The 16,253-nt window shown below is 41.8% G+C and overlaps 1 protein-coding gene across 8 annotated transcripts in view; it reads right to left on the minus strand.

Annotated features, from left to right (window-relative positions):
- Window positions 1-16,253, minus strand: part of ANK3 (ankyrin 3) — a 350,679-nt gene that overhangs the window by 69,926 nt on the left and 264,500 nt on the right. For 6 of the 8 annotated variants that reach the window (XM_021397586.1, XM_021397583.1, XM_021397584.1 and 3 more), the window contains 7 exons: window positions 14,967-15,065; window positions 14,786-14,884; window positions 14,301-14,396; window positions 11,145-11,217; window positions 10,900-10,962; window positions 4,061-4,184; window positions 1,060-1,162 (listed from right to left, as the gene is read on the minus strand). In XM_021397586.1, the coding sequence (XP_021253261.1) occupies window positions 1,060-1,162; window positions 4,061-4,184; window positions 10,900-10,962; window positions 11,145-11,217; window positions 14,301-14,396; window positions 14,786-14,884; window positions 14,967-15,065 (657 nt within the window). The remainder of the gene's footprint in view (window positions 1-1,059; window positions 1,163-4,060; window positions 4,185-10,899; window positions 10,963-11,144; window positions 11,218-14,300; window positions 14,397-14,785; window positions 14,885-14,966; window positions 15,066-16,253) is intronic. The other 2 variants (XM_021397585.1, XM_021397587.1) reach the window with 1 other exon arrangement.

Genomic DNA, 16,253 nt, shown 5'->3' on the forward strand with positions numbered 1-16,253 from the left:
CACACTCAGAACGGCAGTCCACGGAGTGGAGACATGTGAATTCTGCACCGAAGACATAGTTCAAGATGCAGCCCTCAGCAGGTAAAGTGATGCACGCAGTCTTTTGCAATAGGAAAGAGGTGATCCTTATGGGTTTCCTGGAACCTGTACAAACCATCAGCTCTGACCGCTACATTGTGACACTGACTAAGCTGAGGGCTTGATCTTTCAGAGTCAGGCAAGAGAAAAAGACAACCTTTCTCTTGCAACACAATAATGTCAGGCCCCATTCCCGTTTGAAGACCATGGAGCACATTGCCTATCTTGGCTGGACTGTCCTATTATATAGTTCAGATTTTGGTGCCTTCTACAATCCATCTAATGCTCCTCTAGGTCATAGCAGTTCCACTCCACAGTCATTTAACTCCTAAGTAAAGATTTTTCTGTAGGCTTGCATCCAGCTTCCTAGCAGATCTGTGGCTTCCATGATGAAGAAACTCATGAGTAATTCAGTCTGAAGCAAGTCTACCAAATACTGAGGAGCTCACAAAACAAAGCATACAGCACCCTATCACCTCCAGCATTAGCTTTTAGAAATACTTTCCCACGCTGTAATCAGGTCAAAAGATTCTGCGTTGCTTTTATTAGTCATTGCACAAATGTTTGGAAGAGATGCGAACTGGTTAGTGCATAATAGCTTAATCATTACAAGGCCAAATTTTTCCCAAGGGTGGAAAAACAAGGACAGTGGTTGGAGTCTTCTCCACACAGACAGAATTGGAAAGACCCAATTCCTGATCTCTATGGTGCAGACAAAGGTTGTTTAGTGTAAAATATATTGCTCTCAGCTTAACAAGGCACTGAAAATACATGTAACATTAAGCTCACAGATACTCTCACCAATGCAAAATCAAAGCCACAATATACTGGTAAACTCATGATTTCTTTCTTTCAGCACTTCTCCTTTTTCAACAGTTAAATGAGTAGTGATAGTCACTGCAAGCATGGCTGAGGGCTGTAGATTATCAGCCCCTATAAACACAAGGCACAAATGCCTGGTGCCAGAGGGGCAGCACATACCTGATCCTTCGCTGGTACCAGCAGCTCTTCAATCATCATGCTGTCTCGGGCATAAGAACTTCTGTTCAGCGTGTAGGACCTATCCGAACTGAAGGAGCGGAGGCTGTTGTATTTACCATTTATCACAGAAAGTGCAGATGACAATGAGATGAACAAAAAATAAAAATAAAAAATTAATACATGCAACTTCCAGGGATAGATGGAAAAATATACATACTATATGAAATAAATACAAGGGAAAAATGGAGTAGTAAGTACTTAACTATATTTAAATATTTTCTTCCTTAAAATATACATAAACGAAATCGAAACAGATGTTTACTGCTTTGGTAGCAATGCTATGGCTTAGGAATAAATCCAGAAAAGTGTATTTGAGTATTTAGACGAATTTTGACAAATGCCTTCAAGCCCTAATTCTGCAGGGAGACCCGTAAGGGCAGGTCCTAGGGGATCTGTGGGTAGATTATGTGCCTGCCCACATGGCTCAGATTGCTGAGTCAGGTTCAACTAAATGCAGGTTTTAGGTGGCGGCTGAACCACTTTTGACTTTGTTGTAAACACCCTAGTTATTCACTCAGGAAAAAAGAGATAATTTTGAAATAAACAAAGCAAAAATATTTCTGAATGATTAAATACAGATTCCAATATTTGGGGGATTATTTTGTGCATGTTAGGTTATTCAGAAATTAATAAAGATTGTTCTAAATGTGTTGCAATTAAGTGTTGAAGTGTGTTACACTTAGCCCTGGAAGATACATTATGGTATGCGCTAAAAACATGCTGCAGGCCTAGACATGCTCACTACGTGACAAAAAATGAAGTAGTAAAAAACGTGAATTAATAAAAAGCAAAATCCAACAACATATTACACTTTTGAACTAGCAACACTGTTCAGACTCAAAACTCTACAACTTGTTTCATGCACTTTGTAGATGTTAATAGAACTTTTCTAGTCCCTTGGCACACATTTCTCCTTTTGCTGGAAGCAGAACTGGGATCTTTAATACATTCTGTAGGCATACATGAAGCAAACTCTCACATGACAAAGGGTATAAAGAAATCAAGTTACATTTGTTAGAACAACAAACGGATACTGTCTAAGGTTGAGCAAACTCTTCCCACCCTCTACCCCCTGCCCCAAAAGAAAAGCATGTCATTTTCTAATGCTGAATAAAATGAAGATGAGTAATGGCAGCAGCAGAAGGATGTAACACGATGCCATGCCTTCTTACCTGACTTTTGGACTAAAGCAATTTACAGTGGAAAAGAAACAGGAGAAATAGAAAGCAAAGAATCAGACAGGAAAAGCAAGATGTTATGGCTGGATGGCTTATATATTTAATGTGTTTATTTCTTGATGTTACACTCAGAATCAGTAGTAAAATATACTCTCAAAATACTTTTTACCAAACAAAAAACCACTGTATTTGTCTCCTCTGAGCATAACATATGTGCAATGTAAAACATGAGTTACGCAGCAACAAATAGTAATGGCACTGCTAAAATCAGAAGGATGGAAATATTAGGTTTCTCTCAAAGAAAAAATAACATAATGTTGAACTCTCAACTTAATCAAATAGAATTTGACTGTGAAATTCTGCTCTTCCATTTGCAGAGTGAGAATTTAGACCTCTGTGGGAAGAGCAGCATAATGAGATGTCCTGTAAAGCAGAGCGCCCAGCTCAGCATATGGGCCTCACACTCTCCACCATCCCTTCCGAACTGACCACATCAGATAGTGCTGTCTGATGACCTTGTTCATGTCAGCTCATGTTTAAAAGCAGCACATCAGCTTTGCTAATTAACTGTACAAAGAGATCAGATTCTCCCTTCAGATCTGTTTTGATTTTCTAGTTGATGAACTATTCAAAAGTATTTTGGCATTCTTTGTGAGTGTATTATCACAAAAATACTTATTAACGTACCTAAAAATTGTAAGTGAAGTAAAACATGGCTGGGTATTACTAAAGAGGAAATTTGCACGGCTTGCTTGCATTTCTAATGCAACCATAACAAACAAGATTTGAGGAGCAGACATCCAAGCTTTACCTTATGGGAGCTGTCATTCACTGTTAGACAATGAACTCACTTTTTAAAACAGATCTTTAAACTACAGTACAGGAAAAAGTCCTCAGGGCTTCAGCATATGAGGTTTAATTATTAGCTTCGGTACAACTCAACTGTCAGTAAACACTTTGCAAATCCATAGCTATGGAAGTAATCTCTATTCATACAGCTTTACTTGTTTTGAGCAACGCACAATGCAGGCTTTAGCAAGATACAAAGAAGAAACCTAAAATGTTGATCTAGAAACACGTGAGTTTGAATCAACAGTAGTCAGACGTTATGTTAAGTCTCCAATGCTTTATCCGGTTCATGGAAACTTTGGCCTGTTTTATGCAACACACAATCTGCTTCTAGTCAAAAGAAACCTGACATCAAATTTAGGTTTCACCTCATCTTATCTTTCTTTAAACATTGGGACCAACTTTCTTTAATATTGCCTATCTGTCTGCTTCTTCACTGGCACCTTTAAAGAAATAGAAGCACCAAAATAGCAAAATGATTTCATTCAATTTTTCTGGCATTTACATTCTTTGGCTGAATCAGTCCATAAAGGAATACTCAAACATGAGCAACAATCTGAGAGTCAGTAGTGAGAAGAACCCAAGTATTGCTGGTTGTGCTAGATCAGTTTCTAGACCAGAAGCAAACTCACAGTGAGGAGAGGCCTTGGCAATGTTCAGAGAACGAGCAGATACCAGAAAAAATGAAGTTAGTTTTCTGTATCATTGCCATAAGAAGCCAACATGAATAAAGACTGTGAAATAAAACAGCAATGAACATATGCTTTAAAGGCACAGTATTATCATAACACGGAAATACACCCCCTCTGCTTCGTTTCAGAATAGACTCTAGCTTTGTGTAAAAGAGAGTGCCTGGTTAGTAAGAACTTGTAACTGTGGTGACACACAAACACAAGAAACAGCAAATACAATACCTGGCGGAGCGGGCTCCCAGGCTAAAGCCCATGTAGCCTTCAGCAGGCAAAGAATCATCACCCAACTCTTTTAGATCCTGGGGTCCAAGATATTTGTCCGTGTCACCTGTCATTGCATCCTCACCTGCCAGAAGAAAAGCCAAGCTGAAATCAGCAGCTACAGGTCTCATAAATGTTTGTGCACTTACTAATTTATAACACCCTACTCTGCTTGCCAGCAAGTAAGCAATCCCATCAACCCCACTTTCCCTAAGGCTCCTTCTGTGCAGACTGTCAATTACCCGCCCTCTGAACGGGCCTGAGAAAATAATTTTATTGGGGGCAAATATAAGAGGCAAGTCTGCGCGTTGACACAAATCCAATAAAGTTATATGAGAGATGACTTTTGCCCAATTGCTTAAGCAAGCTAAAGGGATCTTCCGTACTTAGAACCATCCCACCACTCACTTTTGCTTTCCTTACTAAAAGGCCTGAGCTCACAAGTTGGGTCTCTGGACGCTGTAAGAAACCAGCTGTGAAGCACTGCCCGCTTGCCCATCAGTACCAAACTGTGCAGGAATGCGAACGGATGCTGAGCAACTGAAGAGGCCTACTCTTTGGAGCCTTTGGTATTTCTCAGTAACTTTTCCAAGTTTGAATGCAAGGGGGAAAAGCTCCCCAAGCTCCGGCTTGCATTGCCCAGGTGAGGCGAGCACGGTACCCAGTCTCTGCCTGGCACAGCAAGACGCCCATCCATGGGAGCAGAACAAAGCCTTGCCCCAGCGGGCCCTCCCAGCACACCAGCATCGGGCAGCCCACATTCACTCAAGCACCGCCGCCAGCCGAGCTCAAACCGTCAGGCACTGGAGCACGGGGCATCAGCTGAGAAGCACATTCGTGTTTTAGAAAAACAGAGGTAAGGAAAGTTAAGTCTTGGGGGAGGAGGGCGGATGCCGCAAAGGGTTAATGGAGCAGTTCCTCTCCCTGGGAGCATTTGCATACCATTACATCATGCAAAACCTACATTCTTGCACTGACAGAGCAAGTCCAAAATACGCCTTCTGCGGTGGAAGGTTTTCCCCATTCCCTTTACAGCACGGAGCAGAGCGCTTCCTGAAGCTCGTTATTTGCCTGTGCTCGCGCCCTCCCTTTGTTGTGAATGCATCTCAGGCGCGTACAATTGCCCAACAGAGAACTTTCACAGCGGATTCACAAAGCTCCGGCTCCGCGCGCCCTGTCCGTTCCCAGTCCCATTCACGGCGCTACGCGACTTTCCATTCACTTCGCTCAGGAAACCACCGCGAGCTCTGCTTCAAACCAACAATCAGGTCTAAAAATACCCCTTCGGCCACTGCTCCGCGAACGGCAAACAAACACACCAACTTTCCCCTCCAACCCGACAACACCGCTTATTTTAAGCAACAGTTTCAAAGCTAAAGTAGTCATCACGTACCACAAAACACTGGAAAAAAACAAACAAACCCAAACATAAACACGAACATTATAGATTAAGTTAAACTGTAAAAGGTCTTACTGTTTTGGAAAGCCATTTCCACCAGCCTGGTCTATAAGGTTTTTTCCTGGTATTTCCAAGAATTCCTATTAGTCCTATTAGTCCTTAAGCAGTGATTTAGAGTTAATCTCCAAACCAGCACCAGCAAACTAATCCCTGGGGGTCATATTCGCTTTCCACACAACAACTGAGATCTTCTTAACATCTTGATCTCTTCGTATGTATTTTAGGATATGTGCATCTTTGTCCTCTCAATTCGGATCAAACTTCTTTTCAAATATGAAACAAAACGAAAAGTAATGACTACAGTTAAAAAAAAAATCCCTTTTTAATCACTCTGCAGACATCCCTTTAAAGCTTCTGCTGATTGGATTACAGCCTTCCTTGGCAAGCCCCTTGACTGGTGACATAAATGCAGGCACTCGAGCTATTTGTATGTAAATCGGGGTGCTGCGAGGGTGTAGTTTTGCTGTAATTCGATACCGGGGCCGAGCGGGAGAGCGGGGCGGTGGGGAAGGGCGCAGCGCTCCGCCCGCCCTCCCGGGGCCACCTCCCCGCGCCCGGGGCCGGGCCGCGCCGCTCCGCATGTGCTCGGGGAGCAAGCGCCAGGTGAGCGCTACCGCACGGAGGGCCTCCGGGGCGAGAGACGACCAGAGGCAGCTCTGAGCGGTAATATTTGGAAGCTCCTGCCCTTCCGACGTGTGGAGACGAACGCTGTGCCACTGTCATGAAGCACTTTTTCGGAGCGTCGTTTGTCGAAGGCGAGGTGGGGTAGCGATAAAACGACTGCCAGTTGGGCTGCAGAAGGCGTGAGGCGTTAGCCGGCTCTGCAGCCAGCTGGATGGCTCTGATGAAACGCTCATCAAAGGAAAAGCTGCAGCTAGGAGTGGTTATTTCAAAGGATTCCACACGTTGTGGGGTGATCGTGGGAGGCTCCAGCAGAATGGGTGGTGCACGGTTCTGCGGTGCCGCAGCCTAATCCTCAGCCTTTTGAGTAACGAGCATGGCGATGTCTCGCAGCATGCTGTACTCCTGCACAGATGTCCCACAGACAAAGTGGGACACCCACACTCTTCAGAAATACCCAAGAAGTGAGGCACCGATAGGAAAAAAAAAACAATGAAAAAAAGAGAATATTGCATTGCTTTATTGCAGTTGCTACCCTTTCCTTCTGCGTTTCTCCACCATCTGCTGTATTGAAGCAAGGTGTTCCTGTAAACAGCAGGCAAACACAGCCATGGGCAGTCCAGGAATCCATTCAAATCCATGGGCGAATGGCAGCCACAGGTCAAAGCAAACATCCAGGAACATCTTGCTCTGATGGCAGGCAAACTTCACAGAACTGAAGATGACAGGGTGGAAGTCCTCCAGGACATTTCTCTAGCTGGCAGCTACTGTGAACACAGATTTTCTGAGAGCGAGTTTGGTATTGTTGCAAAAGGCTTTTTTTTTTCTTTTTTTTTTCCTTCTTAGACTTCTTGCATTCCCCAAAGCAAGGATGTGTGCAGACGTCCCACGCTGTAAGCAGCTCTTGCAGGAAGAGTAGCCCCTTACATTCAGGCTGAACCTGCACCTTGCTGGTCTCACCTGTGCATCCTCTTAGCAGACTTCAGGGGATGCAGCAAGCAGCCCATTCACCGCTCCCTTTGCCACCCACTACTTCACATGTTCCTTGAGACTTTTCTTCTGTGATAGATAATCCTACTCTCTTTACTCTCTTCTTCCCTAAAAGCTTTTTCCATATTTCTGATCACCTTTGTCATCTATTCCCAGGCTTCCCCCATGTTTCTGATTCCTCAGAGCCTGTCTCATACAGCTAGGAACTGCAAAACCACAGCGCAAGAGCTCTTTTTAGAGGCCAGGGACAAACATGGCTCTCTGGCAGCAGGAGCAAAGGGATCATGTGGCTTGTCCCAAGCAAAGTTTAATCATAGCCTGGGATCCAAACAGACATTTGTCATTGGCTCTGCTTTTGCCACTCCCTCGTCACAGCCTGTCCAGAGCTGTCTGGTGGCAGAGGAGGTAGAGCCCCAGGGCAGAGCAGGATGCTGCTGGTTCTGGCCACAGTTTTGGAGAAAAGCCAGGATCAAACCACTGAAACACTGATCTGTAAAAATATATCCAGACAGTTTCAGGAAACTCTTGAGTGTAAAAATACAATAAATCCATCCCTCCTAAAATCATTGTAACAGACTTTAATGCCTGAGAATGTCCTGACCTGTCTTAAAGGCACTCGTTTCTGTAACCCAGCACCTGCTCAAGGATCAGGCAGTGTGCCCTCACTTCCTCCTCGGACATCTGCCTAATCTGCCAGAAATCGATTAGCATGATACTTACTCCTACAGAGAGAGGAATATCCATTAAATGGGTTTAAAACAGTATCCTTATTTACACCAAGAAAGAGTTACCTTCTGAAAACGAAATAAAAAAAATAAAAGCTCAGCGCTAAGCGTGCCTTCTATATTTTCAGCACTTAAGCTATTGTTGTTGGTCCTTGCTGTGGGGTTTTTGTTTTGTTTGTTTGCTCTATACTGCTCACATAGTTTGACCTCTCTTTGCATCAGCTTCCTTTGCTTGCTGTCCCTTTGCACCCAGGACAGGGGTGGCTGTGACAGAGCTCACTGCCAAGGGGTGACACTCGCAGAAGGGCTTCAACTTCCTCCAACGTATTAGAGGTCCCTCATCTGCCTTAGAAAGATGCTCAGAAGTTGAGCACCTGACTGCAGGAAAGGGGACTGCCCTGGACCTGGTGGATGCTGCATCTGGAGATGGGAGAGGAGGACTTGGTTCTACAGCAGTCTCCAGTTCACATTTGTAAGATTTGAAATCTCTTCAAAAATAAAAGCAGAGCACTTGCTCAGTGTGCAAAGGAAACAGAGTTGTTCCATATTTGTGCAGAAACTTTCTGCTGGGTGACATGAGCCTTCATATCTTCCCATAGAATCACGTTCAAATCATTCAAAGAGGAAAATTTGAAAATGGCCATTTCTCTTTTGTGGTAAAGTAACTTCTCGGCACATAATCTCATTTGGCCATACCTTTCAGAGCAGTCTAGGAAAATGAGCCCCTCTCATTTGGGCTGACTGCAAACCAAACTCTCCGCTGCAGGGAAATCACACAATTTCTGAGTAAACACTTATTTAGTAGACATAAATAGCAAATAGAATGAAGCAGTTTTCTGGCACACTTCTCTCTGAGCTCTAAGACTACTTTCAGTTTCAAGCCTTCAGTTACGTTTATGAGAGAAACCTTGAGATTTTCTGCATACTGAGAAATCATGGAGCAAATTTTGCACTGAATAGTTTGGATGATGACCTGAATGTTAAGTGAGGGAGAGCTCAGGTTTGGGACATACACGCGTGCCCATCTCTCATTTGGAAATCTATTCCCTGGCTATGAGATTTGTTACCACCCTGAAGCGCTTTGTACATGGGACACCCTGTCAGCACCCAGCAGTTGTGGAAAGGGCATCAATATCCTGTCTTCAGGGATACACAAGGCAGAAGAGAGAGACAGGACAGTGGTTACTGCCTCAAAGCCTGTAATTCCCCACCTTCTTTGCATGCTGCAGTGCTTCGGCATGGAGTAATGAAATACCTGTTATCTGATTTGAAAGCTCCAGTTCAGCAGTAGTCTTTGAGAGCAACCTTGTTACATGTAAGCCAGTCTCCTACCTCCCCTAGTAACAGCATGGTTGCAGAATACATTTTCTAGGTAAGGAATTGATGGTATTTCCCATATCCTTAATATTTATTTATTTTTCCACAAAGTGAGAGTTTGTGAATATAAAAACCTCCCACAGATCTCTCACATCCCTTCAGCCTTGCATTTGGCCATAAGAAAGTGATTCCATACATTAAGGACACATTTAACATCTTGGGTGTAATATTCTGACCCCACACAGGCGTTTCTCATCTGCAGCAAACTTCACGCTGTGCTGTGGGCTAAGGCAGCTGTTGCTGCTCTATTAACTAACACTATTAGGCATCTGCATTCCAGCCAGTTACAACAATGCAGTATTTTGAGCAGTACAATAGCCTAGAAGAATTACTCAGGTGCACAGTAAGAACATGATCTATTTGAGAATGCAGATATAGGAACACTGACAAAGTGAAAACAAAACAAAAGCTTCGGTGAATGAATTAAACAAGAGCTGCACACAATGAGCTTCTCTAACAGCTTTTACACCATACTGCTTAAGTGCTATAAAAACGTAAACATATCGCAAGACACAGAGAAAGAGAGGCTGACTACACAGCCACAAGCTAACTGGACCCAGTCACTTCTCTTCCCACTAGAGAAGGAAAATCTGCAGCTCTAATGCAAGTGACCAGGGACACATAAAAGCCTCCAGGGCACTGTCGTCCTTCCCTTCCTCAAAACAAGACCTTCCTGTTTCTGAATGCGACATGGAAACCCAGCGTCACTGCGGCCTCTGGAAACCTGCAGTTCCTGGTGGGACTCCCACAGGCTCCTGCGCATCCACACCACAGAAGGTCTGACCTAGCAGGGGATGGTGGATGGGAGGGAAGCAGTTACCAAATGAGTTTTAGATACTTCAGAGACCACTGAAATGGTGTCAGCCCAGGCCGGCACCAAGGAGGGAGCTGTGATGGGCAGGCTGCTGGTGTCAATAGCTCAGAAACCTTACCCAGAGGCACTGAGAAGACGGGGCTTATTGCCCCACTCACGGACTGCACACCACCTTGCAGAATGACACAGAATACAGAAATCTCAGCTATGAGGGTACATCCTTAATCCCAACAAACACAGCATGCTGAGTTCTGTGCAACATCCTCTTTACTTAGTACAAAAGAAATCCAGTGTGGTTTTACTAAACATCATGATTAAAATACAATTTTGTTTTAAATCCAAAAATACTTCTTTCCAGGCTAAGGGTTGATAATCAACGTAAATCAATCATTCCATAGCTGAACAAAGAGAATAATTTAAAATACAAACAACCCACCCATCCTTTTGTCCTTCACTTTCAGTATCAGCTACTTCTTCCACAGTATTTTGATATTTGACCCTTTTGTCTGATATTTAATTTTTCAGTTGCAATAGTAAACCAATTCTCCACTTTACAAAAGCAGCAGCAAAAGGACTATTCCAGGAAAAGTGGAGGTAATTTCATTTAGCAATTAGTAGTAAGAAATTCAGGAAAAAATTAGAGAATTATCATTAACAGCTCAAAGAATTTTTGAAAGGGTTCTTAACTGTAAAGCAGAAGTTATTGTTAGTAGGATAATAAGAAGATTACCTGAAAGGATTAATTTCCAGTCAGACATAGTAAAAGGAAGAAGATTAAGTTAAATATCATTGCAACACAAAAGTGCACAAATACCTTCTTCAACATCTGACAAATATTCAGCATCGCTGAGTATTTCAGGGGCATTGGCTTTACGAACTGCATGATTTAAATAAACAAAATAATTAAATAAAAGCATAGACTATCAATGAGTCAATAAATCAATGTAAAACAACAATGCATGTGCAGAGACCATATCCAACTAATACTTAAACAAACAACAACTCTTCTTACAACAACAGACTGAAAAATAAGTGAGAAGGTTTTTTATTATCTAATACCTTCATCATCAGACATATCGAGAACTTCATTCATGGTTTCGGGTACATTCATTTTGTGCTTTTCTGTAACAGTCTGTCAAAAAAAAAATCATTTCAGGATATATTTTTATCTACATTTAGCAAAACAAGATTTGATTTTTTTAAAACTTTTTATTCCCTTGCTTTCCATAGATGAATATAACCGCACATCGAAAAAGACTATACTGAAATAATACAGAAATAAGCAATATTACATTTCAGCAAGTCAAGGGTTGTTATAAGAACTCTCTGAAAAGTCATCTAAACTTTAAGCAGGAATGTGTCATCTATATTTAAACTGTACTATTGTTCATTCTGAGGGATGTGTTTCTCCATTTTTGGTAGAAAAATCATAGGATTGTAGAATTTTTTTAGGTTGGAAAAGACCTTAAGATCATCAAGTCCAACTATGTTGTAATTTGGGAGCAATCTTATTCTATGTGAAATTTTTCAGAGGTGCCTCAACAAAAATTGTGTTTTTCCCACAAGTAAAAACAACTGTAACCACATGCAGGCTAAATAAAACCCTTTAAGGAATTTGTGCTTTAAAGACACTCAGAAGCAGTTGATTTTCATGATGATATTTTTGTTGATTCAGACTCAAAGACCAATATAAAAAAAATTAAAAGCAGAAAAAAGATATCCCGAATGCCTGAAAGCTGCTCCTAGAATACCTGCATATCCCACAAAATATACAGCCATGCTCATTGCACTCTCTAGCTGGGGTAGAGCGCAACAAGCACTTTGGTAAAGTTTTAGGTCATTCAGGAGACACTCCAGAGTTAGCGTTCATAGAGTGGAGTTCAAAAAATATGAACATAACAAAATACTCCCAACCCCCTGCTAAAGCAGGTTCCTTAGGGTAGGCTGCACAGGAAAGCATCCAGGCAGGTTTTGAATATCTCCACAGAAGACTCCACCACCTCTCTGGACAGCTGTTCCAGTGCTCTGTCACCCTCACAGTAAGGAAGTTTTTCCTCATGTTCATATGGTACTTTCTGTGTTCCAGTTTGTGCCCATTGCCCCTTGTCCTGTCTCTGGGCACCACTGAGAAGAGCCTGGCACCATCCACTTTACTCCCATCCTTTAAATATTTATAAGCATTGATAAGATACTCTCTTAGTCTTCTCTTCTCCAGGCTGTACAATCCCAGGTCTCAGCTTTTCCTCATAAGGGAGATGCTCCAGGCCCCTAATCATCTTTGTGGCCCTCCACTTGACTCTCTCTAGGAGATCCCTGTCTTCCTTGACCCAAGAAGGGCAGAACTGGACACAGCACTCCAGATGTAGCCTCACCAGGATCTCCTCCCTCAACTTGTTGGCCATGCCCTTTTTAATACACCTCAGGGTACTATTAGCCTTCTCAGCTACAAGGGCACACTGTGGGTTCACGATCAACCTGCTGTCCACCAGGATACCCAAGCCCTTCTCCACAGAGCTCCTTTCCAGCAGGTCAGCCCCAAACCTATACTGATGCATACAGTTATTCCTCCCCAGGTGTAGGGCCCTACACTTGCCCTTGTTTATATTTTTAATCATCATCACTTCTCATTCTTCATATAAAAATAAGAAATTATTAACAAGTTCAGGACAAAACAGCTTTTCTATCTTCATCTATTTTCAAATATTTCGATTTTTTTCTTGCCTCATAATTACTCATATCGCAGTTCACCTTTTTTGGCCTACTCTCATCCCTTGAAACAGCAGAAGATTGCCTGTATGCTCAAACATCACAAAACCAATAAAAAGCTTCAGACTTATTTCATTTTGTGGTATTTTCTTTTTAGGTTTTTAACACATTGCTGTTAAGCTAGCAAAATCACAGGACTTTTTTCTGGTATTAACAGACTTTCAGAAAAGAATAATAAATCATAGTAAAAATAGCTATGCTCATCCTGGTTTCATTAAACTTACCTTTGGGAATTATTTAGCCACATGCCCCCAAAAATAGCTGTCTGAGTTTTTAAGATACTCAGCTGTAAATCAGATTTCATGTTTAGGTTTCCAAAGTCTGCCAATTACACACTTGTGACTGATAAACAGCATATTTCAATTTTTGTGGAAATTATTTCTGTGCTTGTCCTCAGCATAGGTGCTCACAGGTAGAAGTACAGGCTTTTCAGCATCTAACATTTCCTCTATAGGAATTCACAGCCTGATTATGAAGTAGAACTAAAAATTGCTCGTCATCTCAAATGTTCAATGCATTACAACAACCTGCTTGCACTGACAGGCCACACAAATGGGTGATGACAAAACATGGAACATACAATAACTGTTTTCAATCTCCTGTATGCCCAAAAATACATACATGCATATGACTCCCTTTTTAAGCAGTAAAAAGTTGCAAAAAGGAAAAAGTCAATTAGGAGCCAATGCTCTGAATTTATATTCTTAATACTTTGTTTTTGCTTTACTACCATGGTCGTTCACGGAGGCTCCACACCTTATGAGAACAGTCTTTATAAGGCAATTTGCCATAATGTTGGTGAACAAAAGATCTTTGAGAAACATCTTGGATTCTGGGAATTGCCATTTTTTGATAGGCATTATCTGATCATTTTCTTTAATCTCTTTTGGCTAACATGCAGCAAGCCTTCCTGAGAGACAAGACAGATGAGGTGGAGTTCATGGATATGTCAGCTGGGGTTGCAGAAGCTGACTGTGGCTTCCTGCAGGAGATACCTTTAGCCATCTTCCAGAAGCCACCAGAATTAATGCAAAGAGCTGCTTCTAAGTAAATTCCAACCACTTTTATTTTGCAGTAATCGCTTTTAGATCCAATACCACCCTGTACACATATTTCCCTTGGCAAACAGCATCCTCTTAAAAGGGAAAAACAGCTATAGTTTACAGAAGCCTCTAGGAATGTATTTTCAACAACAAAACAGTCCATATTCATGTCATTTGTGCAATAAGCAAGGTATGCTATAAAAAACAGGCCAGCTATGACCAACCCTTTACAGTGCCATTTTCTGCTTGGTTTCTGCTTACATCTGACTTAATATCTACTTTATAGTGCTAAAAGGAGCTAGGTAGAAGTTAGACTGAAATCTCAGTAGACATTTAACTAAACAAAGCGAAATACACTAGCTTAGGAAAAATCCTTCCTTCCACTACTGAAATAAATTGTACTTACAATTGTAGTCATGGTCTCTTCTGTCACCACCTTTAATGTGTCAACGACTGAAATGTAGCCAAGCCGCTTCGCGATGGCAAGGGCAGTGTTTCCATTCTAGCAATTGAAAAATTTGCATGAAAAACTGAATGCTAGAAGTGTAGAAATTGCTAGTTAGGTAGAAAAAAAATGCATAATAAAGTACACAAGCATTTGTATGTCAGTGACAGAAATATTTTGGGTAGTAGAATATGTAACCATAAGATTTGAACTCTACAGAAATGGGATGAAAAAGAAAAACATTGTGCAGATGTTCGCTGTTCTAGTTTTGGAAGAGACAATGGAGGACACAAAGAACACAGAGGTGATTGGAATAGGCTTCCTCTGCTCTTTTCCTCCCCCTCGTCACATTTTTTTGCCATTTCCCTTGCTCAAATACAGCAGGGACACAGTGCTTTATGCTGGGTGGAATGACTGAGCCTGAGCGGTTGCTTCTTGGCACTTACCACTGTGAGCTCGTTGGGAGCCGCACCGTGCTGGAGAAGAACGTTGATGATGTGGGTGTGCCCCTGCTGCGCAGCCTGGTGCAATGGCGTGTACCCATTCTGTAGGCACAAGGAAAGGGAAAGACTGTGGTGCAGACTCACTGCCTCCAAAGAATGAGTGAAGCAGAGGCAGAAAACTCACCTTCGTTTTGGCATTGATTTTTGCAGAATGTTGCAGAAGGAAGTTAACAATCTTTATGTTTCCGTAGTGGCAGCCAACATGCAAAGGAGTATATCCCATCTAGAATGGACATAAGAAAATGTGAATATTCCCATGCATCCCCTGACAAAAAATGAAGCAGCAAAAATCCTGTCAACTTTTATTTGTTTAGTCTATGTGGAAAAAAAACCCCAAACCACAGCAACTTTAGAAAAACGCCTCTCACTAATGCCAGTTCAAGTTCCATTCTTCAAAAACCTCTCTGACTGCCTTGTATTTCTGTAGTCTTCAACACTGGCAACACTGATTAACTATTTGCTTTCCTCTCCAACACTCAGATCATCAGGTCTCTGAGATGAGCCTGTTTTTTTAAATGAATGTGTGTATACTACCTTGCAGTGAGGTTCACATGCTTGACTGGTGTTCCTACAGCGTGATGACAAACAAGTAATAGCAACTTACTAAAAACTAAGCATGCTGAGGGCTGCCTCAGTGAGGGGGCAATTTGCAGTCCATCCATTCTGACAGAAACACCCAAAAGGTAGACAAAAAACAGTGCAACTGATGTGCCGGCTTTGCAATGACAACACAGTCCTACAGAAACTAGAATACTGTCTTGTGAGTTAAGGCTTTGAGACAACAAATCTGATTTTTTTTGTGTGTAAGCTTGTGTACCACAAACTGAAAGAAACTGCATTTCTTGGCAACTGCAAAGATGAGAAAGTTGAAAGTTCCTGCTACTTGCTTTCCATTACTAATAAATAGACTAAAATCTAAAATCAACTTAGAGAGACACCCATCTAATGCTCTAAACAAAACTAAATGGCTTCTTATAGTAAAGTGTATACATTTTGGAAATTTTTCTAAAAATGGTTAATAGAAGAAAAATATTACCTATCACTTAAAAAAAACACCAACTACGTTAAGTGTTAATTCACAATAAAATAAAACAGGACCAAAGTTTGTTCTCACTGCTCTTTTTCTAATGTCCTAATTACCCAGAACATTGTTAACAGTTTTCAATCATTAAAGCTGGAAAAGACCACTAAGATCATCTAGTCCAACCCATCAATGATTACATTATCTATCTTGACATAATTATCCTTTCCTTAAAGACATCATTCTCTCTTCTTCCTTAGCAAACATACTTACCTATATCCAATCTAGAGTTGCACCAAAGGACAGTCCAGGAGATCGCCATCTCTAAACAGAACACTCACTAACTTTTTCCCCACATGGAGACTTGCCACTTTTCCCCAAACCACCCCC

Source organism: Numida meleagris, chromosome 5, assembly GCF_002078875.1.
Source record: "Numida meleagris isolate 19003 breed g44 Domestic line chromosome 5, NumMel1.0, whole genome shotgun sequence".
In the NCBI taxonomy this organism is placed as follows: Eukaryota; Metazoa; Chordata; class Aves; order Galliformes; family Numididae; genus Numida; species Numida meleagris.